This window comes from Phyllostomus hastatus, unplaced genomic scaffold (assembly GCF_019186645.2).
Source record: "Phyllostomus hastatus isolate PE091 unplaced genomic scaffold, TTU_PhHast_1.1 phas_scaffold_46, whole genome shotgun sequence".
NCBI classification, from domain to species: Eukaryota; Metazoa; Chordata; class Mammalia; order Chiroptera; family Phyllostomidae; genus Phyllostomus; species Phyllostomus hastatus.
The window spans coordinates 5,254,901-5,279,064 of record NW_025334032.1 but is presented as its reverse complement, the minus strand read 5'-3'; the positions used below and the strand labels follow the sequence as shown (position 1 = coordinate 5,279,064).

At 36.7% G+C, this 24,164-nt stretch overlaps 1 protein-coding gene and 1 pseudogene across 1 annotated transcript in view; one reads left to right on the top strand and one right to left on the bottom strand.

Moving 5' to 3' along the window:
- Positions 1-24,164, bottom strand: part of UBAC2 (UBA domain containing 2) — a 250,542-nt gene that overhangs the window by 79,002 nt on the left and 147,376 nt on the right. Inside the window, exons 5-6 of the mRNA XM_045821244.1 lie at positions 20,986-21,109; positions 17,438-17,485 (exon numbers count right to left, since the gene is read on the bottom strand). Coding sequence (XP_045677200.1) covers positions 17,438-17,485; positions 20,986-21,109 — 172 coding nt within the window. The remainder of the gene's footprint in view (positions 1-17,437; positions 17,486-20,985; positions 21,110-24,164) is intronic.
- LOC123807715 lies at positions 13,568-15,501 on the top strand (annotated as a pseudogene).

The following is a 24,164-nucleotide window of genomic DNA, read 5'->3' as shown; positions in this document are numbered from 1 at the left end:
AACATGGATATCAATTACATGCTTACTCCAATTTTTCAGATTTAGTCCTTTCAGAAAGGGAATCATGAGATAATGCTCATCGGGCAAATAAAGAATTTAATTCGCAGGGTAGAAAACATGTGAACCATTTTTTATTATAGACAGTAAACTTCACTGTCCTCTTGTCTTGTTTAGTATTAGCATGAAACCACAGCAAGCAAAGATGAGAAACCATGACCTAGCAATGACACCAGGTGTTTGTTGATCTCTTGCTCCAGCCAACTGTGGCTGAACAAAAGCCCACAGAGCAAACTGCACTGCCAGGGTCCTTGTGGACCATGGTTCCAACATTCAAGAAACCTATCATCTAATGGCATTAAGACAAAAACAATGGGCTGCTTTCTTGGGGGCAAAGTACTGCCTTTGCAAGACAGAGACCAAAAGAATAAATGTCCTCTTATACCTGGAACCTTTTTCTTTTTAATCTTCACCCAAGGACACGTTTATTGATGAGAGAGAAAAAGAGAGAACATATTGATGTGAGAGAGGAACATATACCTCCTGTGTGTACCCTGAGTAGTGGTCAGACCTGCAACCTAGGTATGTGCCCTGAATGGGAGTCATGCCTATAACCTTTTTGTGTATGAGACAATGTTCCAATCAACTGACCACCCAGCCAGGGCACACCTGGACCCTTTTATACAGACTTCATTTGCACTCAAGTCCTGAGGGAACAAGACCCACTGAGGCCTCATTTGTTTATTCAACACATATGTACTGAACATCTGTCATGTGCCAAACTGTATTCTAAACACTGGGATGCAGCACAAACAAAACAAAGAAAATCTTTACTCTTATGGACCTTACATTTTCCTAGTCACTCTTCTTCACTGGAAATCTTAAAGAAAGAATATTCCAAAGTTAAGGAACTTTGGAAATTACTTATTTTATTACCCAAAGAATATGTATGAAAATTAGTAATGCCTGAAGTTATTTCTGCCATTTGCAATTAATCATGAAATGACTCCTATAATGGCAGACAGACTCATGACTTCAGCATTTATTGAAAGAGTCTTGCTTCTCTTGTTTCTTTGTCAAGTTCAAAAATGACTCAGATAAACTCCCTATAGCTCTGTTATCTCTTTTAATATCATTTTGAAGTATCCAGTTAAAACATTGGATATCCCTCTGATTCTTGGGAAGCTGAGTTGAATAGGGAGAGAATTAACTAGACTGATCGCAGACTATTGTCTTAGAAAGCTGCTGTAAGCATTCCTTTTTTGGAAAATCATTCATCAGGAGACTTAGGTTCACCGCATAAAGCAGAAAACTACAAATAACAGTGGCTTAAATACAAAAGAAGTTTATTTCTCTCTCATGTTAAAAGAGCTCCAACCATCTTAACTGCATTCCAAGCAGTAGGGAAAAGAAAATAAGGAAGGACTTAAGTCCCACCAATGCATAAGTTTACAACTTACTGGCCAAGATGCCAGGATTTAGTGTGATGGCTATAACTAGATGCAAAAAAAACTGGGAAATAAAATGAAGGATCTGTTCCTAAGAAAAAACACAATGAGAAATAACTAGAGTCTCTAACACATAGATAAAGCCTTAATCAGTGCTTAAATGTAAATACTTTTAAATACACATTTTAACAAGGAGACCATTCCCCTTTAAAATTATATCCACTTTCATAAGCTGATTCAGTAAACTAAAACTTAAGGGGCAAACAGGTTTATGTTAAAACTTGTTTCTTATATTAGACTAAAAGTAAAAATAATAGACTAAAAAGAAAAATAATAAAAATAATAAAATTAGACTAAAAATAATGAATATGAAGATCTAAAACAGCTTATGCATTTATAGATATAGATTCAGTGGTGAAAAACCCAGTGCTTTCTAAGACAAAGAACAAGACAAGAAAAGAGTAAACATAAACGATTTCCTGATGACATGATCATGTATGTAGAAAACCCTAAGGAGTTCATAAAAAAACTATATGAAATAATAAAATTTAGCAAGTTGCAGGATATAATAGTAATATACAGAAATCAACTGCATTGCTATATGCTAGCAACAAACAATTAGAACAAAAATTATAAAAACCACTCCGCTTAAAATAGCATCAACAGACCCACAAACACTTTGGAATACATTTAATGAAAAATTGCAAAAGGGAATTAAGCTGCATCTCTCAAATTTAAAACAATTTGTGGGCGTATTTTAAAATCATCACAGTGGTAATTTTTCCCAGCTGATCTATAATTTCAATGTAAGAGCAAACAAAATCTTTCTTTTTTAATCCTCACTTGAGGATTTATTCATTGATTTTTTAGAAAGAAAGAAGGGAGGGAAAGGGGAGGTGGAAAGGAGGGGAGAAAGGGAGGGTTTGGGAGGGGAGAGAGAGAAAGCGAGTATGGATATGAGTGAAACATCGATAGGCTGCCTCCCATATGCACACTGACCAGGCATCAAACATGCCTTCTTTTGGTGTATAGGATGATGCTCCAACCATTGAGTTATACCAGCCAGGGCAGCAAGTACAATCTTAACTGTTTTTTTTTTCCTTTCTTGAAGAAATTACAAGCTGACTTAAAAATGCATGTGAAAAGTCAATCTTCCAGTTTTGAAAAACAGGGATACCTGATTTCAAGAATTACCATAAAGCAAAAGTACTCAGGACAGTATGATATTGGTATAAGGATTGACATATAAGTCACTGGATAGAAAAGAGAGTCAAGAAATAGATCCGCAATGGTCAACTGATTTTCAACAAAGATGCCAAGGTAATACAAAGGAGAAAAGGGTCTTTTCAACAAATGGTGATAAAACAATTGGTTATCAGTATGGAAAAAGAATAAATCTCAACCCTTACCTCAAAAGAAGTACATTCAACTTGAATCTTAGACCTCAGTGTAATAGCAAAAATTATTAAATTCTAGAAGAAAATATAGGATAAAATCTCCATGACGTTGGATTTGTAAAGATTTCTTAAATAAGATATCCAACAAAGGTCTTATGTCCAGAATATAGAGTACTTTTAACTCAATTAGAAGACAAATGAAATTCAATGAACAAGTGGGCAGAAGATTTGAACCAGTATCTCATAAAAGGAGATATACAAATGGTCTGTAGGCACATGAAAACACACTCAAGGTACTTCCAGCCAAGATGGAGGCGTAGGTAGACATACTGTGCCTCCTCACACAACCAAAATAAGGACAACAAAAATTTAGAAACAAAATAACAACCAGAAGTGACAGAAAATTGAACTGTATGGAAGTCCAACAACCAAGGAGTTAAAATAGACATATTCATCCAGACAGGTAGGAAGGGCGGAGTTGGGCTGCCAAGCAGAGAGAGCAGTAAAAAGAAAGCGGTGGCACTGGGCACACAAGGCAGTAGCTGACAAACCCAGGCACAGAGTAGCAATGGGCAGACCCAGCGAGGCGGCAGGCATGGCGTGCAAGGCAGCTGGCTGACTGGAGGGTACAACATTTGCACATGCAAATAAAACAGATGAAACTGGGGAGCGAGACAGATCAGCAATCCAGGGTCCCAGAGCAGGGAAATAAAGCCTTAAAACACCAATTGAAAACACCTGTGGGGGTTGAGGTGCCATGAGAGACTCCCAGCCTCACAGGACAGTTCATAAGAGAGACCCACAGGGTCCTAAAATGTACACAAACCCACCCACACGGGAATCAGCACCAGAAAGGCCCAGTTTGCTTGGAGGAAGCAGTGGAAGGGACTGAAATCTGACAGAGAGCAGAGCAAGCACCATTGTTCCCTCTCAGACCCCACCTCCACATACAGCGCCACAACCCAGCAACTGGGTTGCCACTACCTGGGGCTCTGCCCCTCATACATAATAGGTGCAACAAGACAAAAAAAATGGCCCAAATGGAAGAACATATCAAAGCTCCAGAGCAGATACAACTAAGTGATAAAGAGATAGCCAACCTATCAAATGCACAGTTCAAAACACTGGTGATCAGGATGCTCACAGAATTGGTTGAATTTGGTTGCAAATTAGTTGAAAAAAATGAAGGCTACACAAGTGAAATAAAGGGAAATGCACAGGGAACCAACAATGATGGGAAGAAAATTGGGACTCAATTCAATGGAGTGGATCAGAAGGAAGAAAGAAACAACCAAACAGAAAAGAATGAAGAAATAAAAATTTAAAAAAATGAGGAGAGGCTTAGGAACCTCCAGGACATCTTTAAATGTTCCAACATCCAAATTAAAGGGGTATCAGAAGGGGAAGAGGAAGAGCAACAAGTGGAAAAGTTATTTGAACAAATAAATAAAAGAGAACTTCCTCCATCTGGGGAAGGAAATAGACTTCCAGGAAGTCCAGGAAGCTCAGAGAGTCCCAAAGAAGTTGGACTCAAGGAGGAACACACCAAGGCACATTATAATTACATTAGCCAAAATTAAGATGAAGGAGAGAATCCTAGAAACAGCAAGAGATAAGGAGACAGTAACCTACAAAGGAGTTCCCATCAGACTGTCAGCTGATTTCTCAAAAGAGAACTTGCAGGCAAGAAGGGGCTGGAAAGAAGTATTCCAACTCACAAAAGGCAAGGACCTACATCCCAGATTGTTCTATCCAGCAAAGCTATCATTTAGAATGGAAGGGCAGATAAAGTGCTTTTCAGATAAGGTCAAGTAAACCGAGTTTATCATTACCAAGCTCTGATTATATGAAATATTAAAGGAACTTATCTAAGAAAAAGAAAAAACATGTATAGTAAAATGACAGCAAACTCAAAATTATTAACAACCACACCTAAAACAAAAACAAAAACAAACTAAGCAATAACTAGAACAGGAACAGAACCACAGAAATGGAAATCATATGGAGGGTTAGCAGCACGGGAGTGGGAGGAGGAGAGAGGGGGAAAAGGTACAGAGACTAAGTAGCATAGATGGTAGGTAGAAAATAGATGGGGGAAGGCAAGAATAGTATGGCAAACATAGAAGCTAAAGAACTTATGACCCATGGACATGAACTAAAGGGGGAGAATGTGGGTGGGAGAGGGTGGGCAGGGTGGAGGGGAATGAAGTGGGGGAAATGGGATAATTGTAATAGCACAATCAATAAAATATATTAAAAAACACTCAATATCACTAGTCACTAAAGAAATGCGAATTAGTATCACAAGATACCATTACATACCAACTTAAGTTAAAACAACTGACCAATTCCAAATATTGGCAAGAATGCAGAGCAATTGGAACTCTTATGCACTGATGGTGGAAATGAAAAATGGTACAACTACTTTGTAAAATAATATGGTAGTTATCTTATAATGCTAAACATATATTTAACATAAAACCCACGAATTCTACTCCTAAGAATTTACCCAAGTTAAAGCACATGTCCACATAAACATGTGTGCATAGATGTCATAGCAGACTTACTCATAATAATTTAAACCTGGAAGTAACCCAAATGTTCATTAACTGGTGAATGGATAAACAAATTGTGGTACAACCATACTATAGATTAATACTTATAATAGCAAGGAATGAAGTATTATTAAAATGTAGATGGATCTCAAAAACATCATGTTAAATGAAAGAAGTAAAACACAAAAGACTTCATACTATATGATTCCAATTATATGAAATTCTAGAAAAGGAAAAATTATAATGACATGAAGATTGGGGTTATATAAAAATAGTTGAGTGAGAGGACAAAGAGCAAAAGGAATGAACAAAATGGGGAGAGCGGACAGTTTTCTATTTTGATTGTGGTGGTACCACTGTATATACAATATATATTCAATTGTATATAGCAAAATTCATCAAATCGTACACTTAAAATTGGTGAACCTTATCGTATGTAATAATACTTTCATAAACAGAAAAAATACTTTTTTCATAAAAAGTAAATGTGAAGATCTAGAAAGATCTGGACCTTTCCAAATACATAAATCTTTAAAATGAGGTAAGATTTTAGTACTAAAAACAATCTTTCTGATAGCTTGAAGACATTCCCAGCCAACATAAACTAACATGAAAGGACTTAAAAATTTCTTTTAAAAATTTATTTGAGAGAGAGAGAGACAGACAGACAGACAGACAGACAATGATTTGTTGTTCCACTTAGTTATGCATTCATTGGTTGATTCTTGTATGTGCCTTGACCGGAGATTGAATCTGCAACCTTAGCACATAGGGACTACATGCTAGCCACTTAGCTACACAGCCACGGCTATGACAAGACGTTCTGATAAGCTGTGCTGTTGTTTATAAATAATGCATATATTTAAAATAAACATGCATTGATTTCACCACAGTCCTTTCCTAGAAGTTATTATCAAGATAGAAGAGAAATAACACAATCAGCCCCAAAGAGGAAAAAAATATTGGACACTTTCACTTTTAAAATATCAGTTTAAAGAGATAATCAAAATTGTTTCAAGACTTTCCATCTCGTGATAGGAAAAGAATGTGAAGACCCTGTGGGAAAATGCTCTGTGCTGCAGTTGATAAGATAATCTACCAGTAATTGTCTAAAACTAAAAAGTATGGCTGTTTTCTTGACAACCTCTTCCTTATCTTCATTTCTTTTTCCTGTGACTAGCAGTACTACTGAACCAGGTAAATATCTAAACTTTCTAAAAGCCATTCTGTACTTTTTCTTATACACGACAATGCCAGAAACACAGATAACATGTGTATTGAGGGTGAAGTTTGAGCTGCATCTTTAACCTATCAGATGGAGGACCAGTTAAATATCTTGATGTTCTTAGAAGAGAAAGTATAGCTATGGGCTGGATTTTGCATATCAGGAAGAAAGTAGAGGCTGCCAATGGGACAAAGTTTTCTTGGATACTGGTTGGCCCACAAAATTCATAGTGAAAGCTACAGAAAGTTGTTGTTCATATGTGTCTTTTCAGCACCTCTGCATGCTTTCAAAACTTCTTCATATACAGGATCTCCCTCCAGAATTGTGTCTCCATTGATGAAAACCTGGCCTCATGTTACTGGTACAGTCAAGGGAAGATCTAAGAATAGCTTTGTACATAAGTGTCTTGTGGTTGAAAAAGACATGGATGAGAGCATTGAAAAGTGCAGTGCACCACCCTGACCATGACGAGAACACCTGGCCTTTGGTCCCACCTCTATCACTAATCAGTTGTGGCACCTGAACTTCAGTGTCCTCATCTTTTTTTTTTAATATATGTATATATTTTAGTCTCACCCCAGGACATGCTTATTGCTTTTAGAAGGTGGGGAAGGGAGGAAGAGAGTGAGGAGAGAAACACTGATGTGAGAGACTGATTGTTTGTCTCTTGCATGTGCTCTGACTGGGGACCAAACTGACAACCCAGGCATGCCTCCTGACCAGGAATTGACCCTGTGACCCTTCAGATTCACAGGATGAAATCCAACCAGTTGAGCCACACCAGCCAGGGCCTCAGCCTCCTCATCTTTAAAACGGGAAGTCTAGGTTCTCCACCACTGTAGAGATTGTGTGAAGAACCTAGTAAGGCAGTACACGTTGAAAGCATCCTGACAATCACAAAGTATCACAGTGTTTTATAGCACAAAAATTATTTTGATAATACTAAATTTTGAAATGCAACAATTATTTATAGAATGTAGGTAAAATGCCAAACATTGTGCCAGGAACTAGGATCATAAAGAATAATGTATAATCCCTAAACTGGAAGATAGAACTGACTCAGAAAATACTTGTCAGGACTTGAATGAATGTAATTTTTCTAGGAAAAGAAGGGATCTAACAGTGAAAAAAGGAATACAGTTGACAGAAACTGTGATTATACAAAGTTGTCTCATAAGAGCACAGACACTAAAGCTAGAGAATCTGCATTTGAATCCTGTCTCATCTACTTTTAATGTTATATCCTTGGCAAATTACTTAGGTTCTCTATACCACAGTTCCTTCATCTATCTAGAAAATGGAGATAACAGTCCTTACATCATCAGGCTTTTATGAGGACTAATAAAGATAGTATTTGTAAAGTGTTTAGAAAATAGCTATATTAGTCTCCTTTTTCCAGGTTATACTGTTTGTTATATTGCTAACAAATTATCCCAAATTTCAGTAGCTTATAACAAAGATTCATTTCTTGTTTATCTTACATGTTGACCACAGCCCTGTTCCATGTGCTCTCTTCACTCAGAGATCTGGGCTTCTGTCTGGCACAGGCTTTTTTCATGGTAAAAGTGAAAGAACAATGGTGGAACCAAGCAATTGCTCTTAAAACTTCTGCTTGTAAAACATTCATTTCTATTCACATTTTAATGGCTAATTAAAGTCATAAAGTAAAGTCTGATGTTAATGGCATATACAATATAAGACCTGTAGGGAGGGACCCAGTAGAGAAGGCCATCAAATATTTTGAACGAACAAAAAATATTTGAACAAATAATATAATCTACCACAAGTTTCTGGTATGTAGTTAAGTGCCATGTGTTTGTTAAAGAAAGTGATTGCACAATGGCACAGAATCCTGACATAGGATGGTATGTTCAGAAACAGTAAAAAGTTCAGTGTCACTAAATTATATGGTACATGGTGGTGAGAGAAGTACATGAAGAAGCCAAATTTTGAAGAACTTTGAAAGGAAGCTAGGTTTTTGCCTATAGATAAGAAAAAGTAAGTTGCAGTAATAAAAGTGTTTATAACTCTATTTTATAAGCACTTTTGTGTCAGTTTTTTTATTTGTTTGCTTCTAAAAGACAGAAAGGAAGAGAGAGAGTGAAAGAAACATCGACTGGGGGGATTGAACACACCACCCAGATATGTTCCCTGACTGGGAATAGAATCTGCTACATTTTGGTGTACAGGATGATACTCCAACCAACTGAGCCACCTGGCCAGAGCTTCTGTGCCAATTATAGCAAGACAGTGGCATAACTTCATTTATTGCACGTTTAACATTTAAAAACCAACGTCTAGCCCTGGCCAGTATGGCTCAGTTGGTTGGAGCATTGTCCCATAACCGAAAATCCTGGGTTCAATTCCTGGTCAGGGTACATACCTAAGTTGTGGGTTCCATCCCTAATCAGGGCACAAACAAACCCTGGTCTAGGCACATATGAGAGACACAATGTTTTTCTCTTACATTGATGTTTCTCTCCCTTTTTCTCTCCCTTCCTCTCTCTCAAAAAGCAATGAAAAAATGTCCTCCAATGAGGATTAAATCAGTCAATCCATCAAAGTCCATGAGTCACTCCCTTCTTGTGTAATCCTGTCTAATACAACATTCTATGTCAGCCCTGGACTGAGTTGCAATTAGCTCAACAAGGCAGAGGACAGAAAGTTTCTCTTGGTAGGTCCAGGCTACCTGAGGTCAGAATAGGGGAAAAAGGTATAGAAAAGAAGGGAAGGAAAAGGGGGATAGACAGAAGGTATAAATAAATCAATATGAGGGAGGGGCTATAATGGACTAATAAGCATTCAAATTCAGTGTTGGCATTATAAATACTATTTTAATTATAAGAAGGTGAAAGCAATCTCTAAATATGAATGTCTTCTAATGTTGTCTTGAACTTGATACTTGGTCCTTTCACAAGCCCAATCAACTTCAAAACTCTAAAAAGCCTTCACTTCCTTCTGTAGCTTCTGTCCTCATTTTTAATGACTTCTAGAAAGTAATCTCAATCTCTAAAATTCAACTGAAAATCTTGGGCATAAGATGCATTATGTGAATTGCTATACTGTACTCTTCTCTGGTCAATCTGGAGAAGAAATTTAAGAGAAGAAAGAATAAGTAATAGAGGAAAAGAATGTGAGGAGAAGAGAAAGACATGAAAAGCAGAGGAAGGCACAGAGGGCCTAATATCCCATCATCATTCATTCAGAGCTCCAAAAGTTACTCCAAAGTAGTTTAGGTTTCCACAGTACCTTATGCTAGTCTATAAACTTTTCCCTTAATGTTGTACCATAACTTGTAAACCCAATTAACACAAGGTTCCGTTTGATGCTTTTTCTTTAACAGATACCACAGGACAATGTTTTAATTTTTGTCTCTAAAACTATTGTGGAGGGAGGAGAGAGAGACATATCACAGCTGACAAATGAGCCATCCTGACTGCTTCAAGATTGCTCTTTTTTCTCTTCCCCTTTTCTATGACTTACAAACCCTAGTAAGATTTCTATAATCTTGCACCATCATGAGTTTTTTTCTTTGTAAAGTTTTAAAGATCTCCATTTCCTACTAAAACAAACAAACAAACAAACCCACAAAAAACAAACTCTGACCACGTTCAAAACCCTAAATAATCTGATATTTCTAATCTTATTTGGTAGGACAGATTTTTTTTTTCACAATAAGGTTGCTTGATCACAAGAAAGTAAGTCTGAAATACTGTTTAAAACACATAGCAAACACAGGAAATGGGCAGAATGTAAAGGGATATGTTGAAGGGGAGAAACCTGGAGTCTGAGAAATAAAGGCCTGTCTGTTAATTTGCTCCCAAATAGCGTGAAAGAAGACCAAATGATGAGAAATATGTGAACTGTAAAAACAGAAAAGCTGGCAAAAGCAGGGTCTGTTTTAATCATGCTAGAATCAGCTCAGGCTTCAGCTTTTGAGAATTAGGGTACATCCCAGTGGTAATGACTCACTATTATGATTCATAAAACGGTAGAAAATGAAGAAGTACAGAGATATGGATGTTCCAAAGTCTCACTGAAGAACCACAAAAAGAACTCACATAAAGTTCAATAAGTAAGAAATATTTTCTGAAAGGAAAAAAAGTACTAATGTTTAACAAGATTAGTGACATTGAAATACATAAGGAGTATCTCAATTTTTAAAGTTCTCTCGCCAAAGAAATTAAGAGGAACAGTTAAACATCACGGTGTGAACATGATGGAAGTAGATGTATACACTAACATTTTTTTAATTTGTTAGTTAAACTGAGATATTTCACTTGGCTATTATAGCCAAGCTTTCCAATGACAATTTTGCAACCTTTCATGAAAACAGTAGTTTTTATTTTTACTTTATTTTATTATTTTATTTTTGATTTGAGAGAGAGAGAGAGGAAGGGAGAGAGAGAGAAAGAGAAACATTGATTTGTTGTTCCACTTATTTACATGCTCATTGGTTGATTCTTGTTTGTGCCTGGACCAGGAATTGAACCCCCAAGCTTGGTGTATGGAGATGATGCTCTAACCAAATGAGCTACCCCCAGCCAGGGCAAAACAGTAGTATTCTAAATGCTACATGTTGGTTTTTAAAACCAGAATTGCCAAGGGAGAAATGCAACATAAAAACATGTTATCAGTGATATATATGAATAATCTCAAAGTAATCTTTAGGCAAAACTGAATGCCCCTTACCCTTTCCAGAAAAGAAAGGCTACAGGTAGAATCTCTGATGGATCACAAAACAGAATTGACAAGTGACAGCTGTTCTAAGCAAACTAACTTATTATTGCTCCTACTAAGCCAAACACTATTTTCCTTTTTAATCCAGGAAAAACAGTTTAGTCCTCATTCCTTTCTATGATACCACTGAAAACAGAGTGTGGGATCCAACCTAATAAAATACTTTACTGATGTGATTTATCAACCTCTTCCTCTTCTAATTAGTGGAATATTTTAAAGTTATATATTCAGAAACATTTATAATCATGCAAGAATGAGTGACACAAAGAGAGAGAAAAACTAGTCTAACCCAAATAATTGGGTTAGCTTAACTGGCTAAAATAAGCTAAATTCAAAATAAGCTAAATTCAAAGTTGGCAGCTTTCCAGAAAACATGAGTAAAGTTTTTGGTTTCTATGACAACAGATAACATGACTTAAGTTTTACACAAATGACCCCCTTTTTTTAACAAAAAGCTCTTTCTCTTAAAAAATACATAATACCAAATTAAAATAAAATTACTTCCTTAACGCATACAGTATGTTAGGAGAATTAATGGTTTTAATATTAAAAAGTGAAATTTCATCAACATGTTTTCTAACATTCCTCTAAAATACACTGAATATCATCTGTGCATTTCTTTTTGGTAGTAAGAATTTTATTTTCTTTTTAGCATTTTATTTAGCATAAAAACCAAAAAAAAGGAAGTCATTTGATATATGTGAGGGGAGAAGAAGTCACATTGAGCAAGAGACATCTGGGACTAGCTGTGGCTTTTTGAATCTCAGACTTTAATCCTATAATCAGTAATGTATAAACCAAATATTCACAATTAACTTTAATATCCTCTTTTATAATTATCCTTATCTAAATTATGGCATATATTAAATATTTCATTATAAAAATGTGGTTTTCCAGAAAAATCAAAAATAAAATATTAAGTTCAAAACAAGCACCAATATTTAAGGTATATCATGAAGGAAAACTAGGTATGATTTTCACTGATATAAACCATTTTAGGTAAACACAGTATCATCTAATTATGGTGGAACAATAATAAAAAAGGCTGATAGGAAGATTTATCCTTGGCTAAATTAATTACTATAAAAAGTGAAAATTCAATTGGCTCAGAAGTATTTACTAATAGTGGAATTATTTATAGTGGAATTATTTAAGTGTTAAATTTACATGGGAATTAGATTTCAAATACTGTATAATTCTATTTACTCATTTAAAAATATTTTATTTATTTATTTTTAGAGAGAGGGGAAGGGAAGGAGAAAGAGAGGGAGAAAAAGAAACATCAATGTGTTGTTGCTCCTCGGGTACCCACTATTGGGGACCCAGGCTGCAAACCAGCAACCCTTTGTGGTTCAAATGCCTGTGCTCAATCTGTTGAGCCACACCAGCCAGAACCCTATTTATTCTTCTGAAAAAAGAGAATTTTATGTTAAACATTTGTTAAACTTCTGATTCTTTAAAAAAGTTTAAAACAAACCCCTTACTACCTGTTAAGCATGTGTACTGAAAAAGACTGTAACCACAACATGCATATTTTAGATTTTAAAAAGATTACAAAGAGATAAAAAATGCAACTGCCAATTCTAGAGTACTGAATGTCACAAAATGATACTATTTGAGGTAATCGCAAGCTCTTAATTCAAAACCAGGAGTCTGAGAACAGAATAAAGGAAGAAAATGAGATGTCCTAAAACAATGAGTCACATAATGAGTTATTAAGAAGCATTTGCATAATGAGAGAAAAATCAATCAATAGTAAATTAACACAATGAAATAGTTTACTATAAGGTACTTTGCAAATTCTTCAATGTTTTAGGAAAATATCCAAAAAAGGACAAGCCCTTCACTAAGAAAAACAAAATAGATTATTAATGAAAAATTCTCAAGCTGCTGTAAGGATGAAAGCAATGAACTATTTTTCGCAGGCTCGTTACATAGCTGTCAATCAAGCTGGAAGTTTAGAGATCTTAGCTCCCATAGGCAAAGGAAGTGAGGCAGGGATGGAGGAGGGGCGTGAGGTTTTAAGAGGACAGTAGCTGGATAGCTGACTGGGAGCAGAGGTGAAGGCCTCTGCGAAGTAAAAGAGACAGAGAATCGTCCCCTCCTGACTTCTCACAGTCCCAGAGTCCAGTGGAAGTGTTTGGACATTCTTATGTTGATACTGTTCTTTTTTAAATCAACAAGTGAACCATACAGATTGTCAATATGGGATGAAGATGTACAACATCCACCACAAGTGGAAACCTGACGAACCCCACCAACCAGGCCCAAAAATAAGCCTGGAGGAGAGAATTTTAAAAAAGCACATAAAACAGTGTGTGATGGTATGAGCTGGAGTTCTGAAGATGAAGGATCCCAAGCAGATTACCTGGGACATGGAAAAACTGGGTGAGATAGGTTTAACCCACTGCGACAGCTACAGTTAAATGAGAAGGTACTGAAAGACAAATGTGAAAAGCTGAGTGAAACCTTTGAATGTGTTCTCTCACTCTATGAAAAAGAGAATCCAGATATTTACAAAGAACTGAGAAAGCTAGAAGTAGCATATGAATAGAAAAGGGCTCAACTTGGCCAATATTTTGGTGCTGCCAAGAATGTTTAGCATGTGGAAGTGGATAGTACTCCTTTGCCAGCTATGCCACATGCTCCTTGCAACATCTTGATCCAGGACATTCCAATTTCTTCTTGGACAAGCTGTTTCATGATTGTCTCCTGGCAGAAAACCTCCAGGTCTGCTCCAGGTCCACCCCTAGTCTACTTTCTCCTCAAGTCTTGCAAATGTATGGCCATAAAGTGGGTTTTGCCTTAGATCTGCCCTCTCATCGGCAAGATGAAGACACGTTACATAGTCCTGAACTGGATCAATGAGGTCATGATAATGATGTTTCCAGCACCAGTGAAGATGATGGCTATCTGAGGCATGGATCAAGATAAGCATGATGACAGTACTGATGACAGTGACACTGACAGCTCAGATGGAGAAAGAAAAAGGGATGAATTTGTGCACCATGATGATACTGAAATAAACAACAATGAAGAAAAAAAAAAAACCCAGGTCTGAGAGTACAATTTGCAGATACGCCTGGGAAATCAAGGAAGAAAAAGAACATTAAGGAGTTGACTCCTCTTTGAGCTGTGATACTCTGATTGGCAGGTCAGGAAATCCCTGAGGAGGGTGGGGAAGTAGAGGAATTTTTAGAGGACGACAACAAAGGTGATTTTGATGATTCTGAAGCAGAAAAGCAATCATAAAAACAGCATAAAGAGGAATGAATCTCTTTCTGATGGCGCATCTGCTTCTTCACAGCAACAAGCTCCCCTACCATCTGTTTCCCCTTCTCAGATACAAACTTCCTATGCCAAGACCACCTCCTCTTGGGCCACCTCCTGCTCCACCTTTACAGCCACCTGGGCCACCTCCAGGAGCTCCTCTGTCCCCGAGGCTACCTGGAATGCCAGGAGTCTGAGGGCCTTTACCTCAACTTTTACCTCCAGGATCACCACCAGGCCGACTCCTTGGCTTTCCACCAGGTCCACCTCTAGGTTTGCCTCCTGGCCCTCCTCCTTGGGGTCCCCCACCAAGGGTACCTCCCCCTGCACCTCCAGGTATCCTTCCACCTCCTCCTGGCAAGATGAGTCCACCTTTGGTGACTCCACTCAGACCTGCCCAACCTGGGAACCTCGGGTCCCTTGCTAAACCCAGGAATTTTAGGTGCTCCACCCAACTTGATTCAGTTACCCAAGGCAGATGATATGAGTGCAGCCACCACTGAGAAGGATGCCACAGCAACCATCAGTGCCAAGTCACAAATCACTAATCCCAAGGCAGAGATTACTTGATTTGTGCCCAGTGCAGTGAGGGTCCAGGGGAAAAAAAGGGCTACTGCTGCTCCCCAAAGAAAGTCAGAGGATGATTCTGCTATGCCTCTTGTCAAAGCAGACTCCAAGTATGGTTCATTTGTTCCCATGTTGGCACAAACTAAGGATGAGTGTATGAAGACTTTATGAAGGAGATGGAAGGGGTCCATGACAACTTTGATGCCCAAACATGCTTCTGTTCACATCATTGGTTCATGCACAAAGAAGCTCTTAGGAAGCTTAGGCAAAAGAGCTACTTTCACTGTCAGAGTATTTTTTAACTTTAGCTGAAGGAATATCTTAAAGTTTAGCATTGTTCAGAATTTGCTGCATATAAGAGAGAGCATTATTGGTTACTGAAACAGTTCTGCTAACATCCGTTCCCTTTCATGCCACCATTTTCATACTGTTTCTTTTCCTCTCCAATTCTTTGGAAACTTGTGATCAGGGAAATCTTCGTTACTTATATGTTCTGGTTCTCTTGTGTGCTGTGGGCACTGAAGTAGATATTCTGGGGTAAGGGGAACAGTTTATTTTATCCCATGTTGCCTTCTGTTTATTTTAATATTTTTTGTAAATATTTTGTAATATTGTAGTAAAATGGATCACAATGTGATTTCCTAACAGAAAGCAAGATATGTGGGAAGAAAATGTACAACCTTTTATTAAAATTATTTCTCACTAACTAAACTTTGAGTGTTCATGAAATAAATAAATAAATGTTCTACTGCAAGAAAAAATAAGTTGGTAGGTCATATGGGGATGACATTAGACTAGAGAGAGCCTGGCAGCTGTGTTCCATAGATTCAGTCTGACCCTAGGCTGTCTCTAAGTCACCACAAGTCTTAAGAATATCAGGTGGCTCAGATGGTTTAAAGACCTCACAGTGGAGTTTAGCATCATTGTCCTGAAGTAAATCCGGTGTCTGGGTATCTGAGAAAGTACTTAGGGAGGGGGAAACCAAGTGATTTCAATCCCCAGAATTTTGGCTGTAAGCTGTTGGGAATGAAAGATTAAGTTGTATATGAAAAAAATACACAAAAGAAATAATATAGAGAGCATAAAGGAAGGAGAAGAAAAGTGAGAAGGCTTAAAGTAATAACACAGTAGCTCAGAATATCATTTACCAGGAAACAAGTTATAGTGATAGCTTACTTAAAATTAAACTGTCTACAGTAGAATGTACAGTTATTTCCAAAGGTGTCTTCGATGTTTACATATTACTATAAATCTATTCTGTAATTTTCTTAGTCTTTTCTATGAAAGAAATTAAAACGACTCCATTTTTCGGACTACAAGACGCACCGGACCATAAAACGCATCTAAGTTTTAGAGGAGGAAAATAGGGAAAAAAATTTTGAAGCAAAAAATGTGGTAAAATATTTAATAACCTATGACCCTGCTATACCGCCGCCCCCACCCCACAGCAAGCCAGGTAAGCTACATTCAGACTATAAGACGCACCCCCGTTTCCCCTCAAATTTGGGGGGAGTACATCTTAGAGTCCAAAAAATAAGGTATATTCCATATATATGTTATAAACTTATGTTTATATAAATTTGAGAGTTCAAATTTAACTCATGAATGAAAAACAAAGTTCAATTTCATGTTCTAGATGTCTTTTTAAATACCCCATAAGTAGAGTTTAAGACAAATACTAAAATTTTAAGAAATGATATAGAACAGCATGGGGATGGATGAGATAAAGACATTCTAGTACAAAGGATGAGTATACCATCCAAATCCTCAGCTCATTCATGTGTACCTTCTCTGACCACACACCCTGATGAGTCCTTTGTCAGTTCCAATCCACCTGACTTTCCACTTGGCCTTATTATTTTCCCTTGCATGACAATGTCTCCTTACAAAACAAGCAGAATATCTCTCATTATTGTTAGTAAACCCAACTTCTTCATTTTCTTTCTCTGTCATTTTTTCCTATTATGAGTTAAACTACTAATGCAATTTAAAAATAATACCGACAAGAAACTCAGTTAAAATGTTCATCAAAATTTCCTTAAAAACTAAGACAAATGGGCCTCTAAATTATTCATGTAACTAGCCCTTTTTTATCATTGAGGAATTAGCATTGAGACAGGACCTAACATGGGTTTAAAAAATGCTGGAGACAACTGAATATGACCCATAATCTAAATATGACATTTTTCCTAAAGTTTCTTCAGAAAAGAAACAGAGAGAAGAGGGAATCACACTTACAAGTCCACTTATGGCTACAATCCAGATGTAGGAACCAGAGGTGAAAAGCTATAAAAAAAAAGAAAGGCAACTAAAAATGAAATTCAACTGCCAGTCACAGCTTATTAATTTTTATATAACTATAATCATAACAGTTTATGGTAAGGATTACTAATATATCATAATATAAATAAATAGATATTAATAAATATCAATTCTGTTATTTAAAAGACAATAATGTATTAATTTCACTTTTTTTTAAACCAAGAGTTCCACCTTTCATAGCCTAAAGTGGATTGGTTGAACCTGGCTCACTACCATGCAAAAAAAATAAGTAAAATTCACATATACTTTTATTTACAAATGTACATTAAACAAAGTAAAATACCACAAATAAAGGAATTATTAGAATTAACAACATAAAAAATAAGTAGTTACCATCCAAACCTTGTTGTTAGGTAATAACATGTAATATTAGTTTACATAATTCTCTCATTTTTATTCCTCATCACTGGTACTCTAAATTTAGATGGGAAGACCTCTCTGCAAGCATATTAGGTCCATGTTCAATGCCACTCTATTTAACTGTTGATATTCTCATTCCAGTTCCTCTATGGAAAAGTAAACTAAGTAATGATATCAAAGTTAAATGGCAAAAGTAATTAGAACTAAGTCTTATGAAATCTCTCCATTTGCTTTCTAAATCATTTACATTTAAGTATTGTACTCAAGGGTTTTTAAAAAGTTGTAAGACATCTATCTCAAAGTGTTCCTGCACGAAAGTAAAGATATGTAGCCTAGCGTTTGTTCACATTTAGATCTTTAGATCAGAAATTTAAGTACTTCTGTTCATACAGAGAGAAGCAAGATACCCAGGTTCATTGCTGACATTGTGCTAAACCTTGAAGTTCTATACATTTATCAAGGATACACAGAAAAAAACTTATACACAGCAAGAAGACATACACAAAGGTAAGAGATGACAAAGCACAGGTAAAATGTGGCCGACCAGCTTTGCTCTAGTGCTAGCTTAAGTAAAAATGAATGTTTGTTGCAACTTTAAATTTAATCCCTTGATCTAAAATTCAATTATTTGATCTAGTATGCATGGATCCCTCTTCAGTGTAAATGACTGACAATAACAAGGATAAGAATTAACTTATTTAAAAGAAAATATTTTCCTGTAGTTTTCTTCTAAAAATATAAAGAACAATAAAATAGCTAATCCTTTCATAGCGCTTATTGCGTGCCAAGCTGTGACCTTAACGCTTTTCATATATTAAACTTACTGGATCTTCCTAATCACCCAATGTGGTAAGTTCTAGTATTACCTCTATTTTACCTATGAGAAAATGGGGATGTTAAGTAATTTGCTCAAGGTCAAAGAGCTGGTGGGTAGTGGAGCTGTGAGTGTATACCCAAGTGGTCTGGCTCCACAGCCTTGTGTCATAACTGCTCCATGCAACTATGTCTCATACATAAAAAAGATAAGCATATCAGTTGTATCGGTAAAAAATTATTTCCTTTGAACTCTTAAGTCCCTCATCTTATTGTATGTTTGGTCCCAATTGTGTCTGCTTATGTTTTGACAGTGTGTATGCTTTTTCTCATTGCTGGGCTCCTTGACAACAGGTATAATTCCATTTTATCCTCCACAGTCCCTAGCATATGGCATTTCATGACTGGCTCTCAAGCATTTTTGTTTTTCTGATAATGATTAAAGTCATTCATTCATTCATTCATTTATCAAATGTCTGTGGCTTCAAGAAGCTGCTTTGTGGAAGACAGTAAGGAACAGAAACATGTGCAAAGATTTAAAGGGGAGGGAGGGAGAGAGAGGAAACAAAAACTTTGGGAATAAGGGGTTGATACTCACTTCAAGATGGGGAGGGTTGGGAGTTGATACTGGATAGGTAAAAAGAACCCTGGATACCATTCATGCCAAGGACTTTAGAGTTTACCAAAAAGCCAATTAAGGCATCTCCACCTGTACTTTCTGATATCAACTTCTACCTCACCAAAAAAACAAAACAAAAAAATTCACATAATCTCAGAACATCTATGGTGATAGCTATAGAGACATAGATTATTGATTAATAAGAATCAATGGGCTTAATTTTTATTATCTGTCCACATTACTCTAAACACCCAATACTATTATCTCTAATGTTTCAAATGACCTGGGGAGATGAGGGCTCAGAAAAGGTAAATAATTATCAGAGCAAGTAATTAAACCAAGTCCACTTGGTTCCAAAGACTTTACACAATGCTCCACTGAATTCCTAGTCCATAATTAACAAAACAATGTTTTTCACTCTCAAAGATGGTATATAACATTAGAGCTGGATAGAACTATAGAGTCAACATGAGCCTCAGAAGACTTCTATAATGTAACCCAAGTCACAAGGTAGTGAGTGCCACATTAGAACTAGAACTTTGGTTTCCCACCCCAGGTCCATGATTCTCTTCTACCACTCTCTGTAACATCTTAAAAAAGAAAAAAAAAACATGTCACAGCAAATCCTAGTAATAACAGTAATCTATAGAAATGTGCCATTAGGTTATAAGAATATTAGGAAGGATAGGGACACTGTAATGCTATGTAGGTTGAGAGATGAAGAATAAATATAGTTCATGAGAAATGGTTGTAAAAGTAAAAAAAAAAAAAATCCACCCCAGATGAGCCGTTGATAACACATGACAGCAGACTAGAGAAGTTAGAGGAAATGCTAAAGGTTAAAAGGGGAGGGAGGAGGGCATTTTACAGAGACACTAGTATCCGGTTTGATATGTGTGGGATAAGGAATGTTATGAGCATTAACAGTGGATCAAAAGGCCAAGCTACACATGGTACTACAAAAAATAGAATAAAAGTTTTACATCAAAAGCTATGAGAATGAAAGGCAAGTGACAAGTATTATAGATAAAAAACTAAAAATCATATGTATCATCTACCAGTGGGCCTGGAACCCAAAAGAGTGATCAATATTTACTGAATACTAGTGAAAATAACCTTTTTCAATTTAAGTCAAATAATAAGCACCCCAATGGTCTTCACATCAAACCATTTAGCAGATGGTAATATTGTTATCATGTCTATGCAAGACAAAAATTATAAAGTTGATAACACTTCTAGCAAAATCCAAAGCTCGGGTTGGTAAAGCAGATCTAATTTAGTCTTCAGAGCTTTATTTGTGACACCATATTCAACAAATTAATTTTGACAGTGATTTTCCACTTTCTACCTTTGACTCTTCTCATATGTTTCCACTTCATACTATGATTTTTTAAAAAAAGTACTTATACGCAATTGTACAATGAAATTAAAATATTTTCCACTGATACATATTACAGTGAAAACTCTTATCAGATTCTAAAGTCTATGAAAGTATTCTAGTACCTTTTATACTTTGATGTTCTCATTCTATAACACTTCCTTTGAACATTTGATATAGATCATGAAGCCAAACTTATGGGGAAAAAACATTGTTTTCAAGGAGATCAAATGAGAAAAAGACCAAAAAAAAGATCTAGTTAAAGAAACGTGAACATAAAAATGCATACTATACCTGTAGTCCCAATATATAAATCAATGTCTTGTTTGAGATGGACAACGGGCCCAGAATATGTGCCACTTGGACTCTCGGTATGGAGCAGTAAAATGGTACAAACAGAGCAAACACAGGTGCCAGGCTATGCAAACAAATAAAGAAAAATCACTATAATATAATACTTGATTTAAAAATACCAATGGCAAAGGTGTATTTGATGTAACACTGCTTATAATTTTACTTCAGTCTGAAAAGTAGGGTCTTAGATACACAATTTGCTTTCTGTATTCGCGTCGCATCTGAAATAATTTGTACTTATTTAATTCTTGTCTACTATTCCAAAACTATTGCAAAGAAGTGGTTTAGCATCTACTAATTAATTTTCAGGCATTGTGAGAAAATTTAAATTTGTTGCTATGATTCTTCCAATGAATAACTTAAAATGTAATAAAAGAGACTAGACAAACCAAAAGCAACAAACATAATACATCGTGGTCAAGTCCAAAAGCCTCATCTCAGACTTTGTCCATGTATCACCACAGCACATGAAACCACATACCACTCCTGCCCTCCATTCCACAAATTCCTCCCTCATTTTGCCTTAATCCCTGCTTCTTGCTGGTCTCCCTATGATTTCTCCTACCACTCTTCTACTCTCTCCAGGGTTCCATTATAGTCTTTTCTTCTTGCTCCAGTCTCTCCTTGTATAATCACAAGCCTTCTTTGGCTTCAATTAAGACAATGAAGTCAGTCCCAAACTGTCTGCCTGTCCCCTTACCTGGGTTATGAAACTCAATTTGATAGCCTCAACTGGACATATTCAAAAGTCATAGGCCATAAGACAAAGTCTTCTCTCTAATCCATCTCAACATTGTTAGCAGTATTCTCTCCTCAAAACACAAATCTAATCATGTTACAACACTGTTTAAAACTTTTCCTTCCACAGCTCCCAGTATCCAAAGAAGAAATTTAAATATTAGCAAAGCCCTAAAATTTTTCTTATTAGTGAAGTTTCCCACAAATGTAGTCCTCCACATTCCCTGCCCTCTCACCCCACTGCCCCCAAAGATTCTCCATAGGCACATTAGGCCCTTTTAACTATTCACTGATACAAGTTATTCTTCAACCTAAATGTTCTTTCCACTATCCTGTTAAGGAAACTTATGGTATATGACAGAACTCAACTCTTTTCAGTAATTTCTCCAATCCTCTTGGTGGCTGGTAGCTCTCTTCTTTGCCCTGAAAGCTACCTGAGTTTCACTGTTTCAATGAATCACTCAGGAACTCTGTGAGAGGCAGTAGGCCAGGTACAGGAGCTCCATCTATACCTATGAGTAAAAAATAGTTGCTAACCCCAAGGAATTAGCTCCATCAAAAACTCACATTCTTACAAGGGCCAGCCAGACAACATGAGTGAGTAGAATGGTTTGGACTTAGAATTGCACCCATTCTCCATTTAAACCCTTGGCATAATAACTCAGTCTATTTTTATTTTTCCATTTTGTGGGGGGTGTGGGGGAGTGGCATCAATACAAAGAACTATTTCTTTACCATAAGAAAATATAAGAAATATTCTTCATTTCCACAAAGAAATGTTCTCACTACCCTTTTGTAGAAACACAGGACCCCCTTGGTCTCTTGTGTGTTTTCCCATAGTTGACAGAGATTGTGTTATTTAAAAAAATATCCACTGTGCTTTCAATTCTAGTATTAAAAATAAAACAAAAGCAAATGTACACTGTAAATGTGATCAACAGCAGGAGGATCACCAGGACATCTACAACAAGTAGTAAATGCTAGAATAAAGAAAACCCCAACTAGTAAACACCCAAGTGCCAGACACTGAGTCAGGTCTGAAGATATAAAGATGCATAAGATACAGCCTCTTACAGTCTTATAGGAAAGATGACAGGGACAGGACAGCAGAGGTATGTAGACAGCACAGTGAATCAGTCATGGATGCCTCACTCCTATGGTCCTACTTTTAGACGGAACATACCCCGTGGCAGGGAAGGAAATGTATCTCCTTGGTCCTCCCAGCATCTGGCACAGTGCTTGACATGGCATATGAGCTCATTAAATTAGGGGCAATAAAATAAACCTTATTCTTGAACACTTTAACTATACAGGATTTTTAAAAAGCTACCATTAGATTATTAATTCTGTGAGAACAAGCCATGTTCTACTAAGTGTTGAATCCCCCAGTGCTTAATACAGATCCGAACACATAATAGACTCTTATTATTGTTAGATTTAAAAAAATTAGCAAAGCAATTTTAATGAGTAGAGACTTATTTAGTCATTCTTTACACTACACTAGAGAATAGTTGTTTTTCCCCCCCAATTCAAATCATCTAACCCCCAACATGGGTGACTAAGCAGTTATGTATTCTCTTCATTAAAAAGTACAAGTTAGCCCTGGCTGGTGTAGCTCAGTGGATTGAGCGCAGGCTGTGAACCAAAGGGTCACTGGTTCGATTCCCAGTCAGGGCACATGCCTTCGTTGTGGGTCAGGTTCCCAGTGGGGGCTACATGAGAGTCAACCACACATTTATGTTTCTTTCTCTGTCTTTCTCCCTCCCTTACCATCTCTATAAAAATAAGTAAATAAAATCTTTTTAAAAAGAAAGAATAAAAAAAAGTACAAGTTAGCCACTCCTGGGCCTAAAATCCTCCAATGATTTCCCACCCTCCAGTAAAAGCCAAAATCATTACAAAGATATACAAGGCCGGTGTCCCCACCTCATACCTGTTCTTCTACTACTCAGTCTCCCCGCCCCTGACTCTGGCTGATCCAGTCACACTGGACCAATGTGTGTCTCTCTCAAGCAGTGCTAGGTACGAGGGGGGGACCCAAAAAATCCCAGAATTTATTTATAAAATATTGTGTATATATTCTTACATGTTTAAACCTTCAATCACCTTCAAAGTACAATACACCTATAGATGTTTTTTACACTGCTCAAAACAGTTTTTGAACTGGTTGATTCTGATGCCTTTTAGTGCTTCTGCTATTTTTGTTTCATCTCTTCCACATCAGCAAAACATTTCCCTTTAAGGATTTTTTTTTCCATCAAGAGAAACAAACAAACAAAAAAGTCTCTTAGGGGGAGACTGGGTGAATAGAGATGGTGGGGCATGGGGGTCATGCCATTTTTAATCAAAAACTGCTGAACACTCAGTGCAGTATGGGCAGG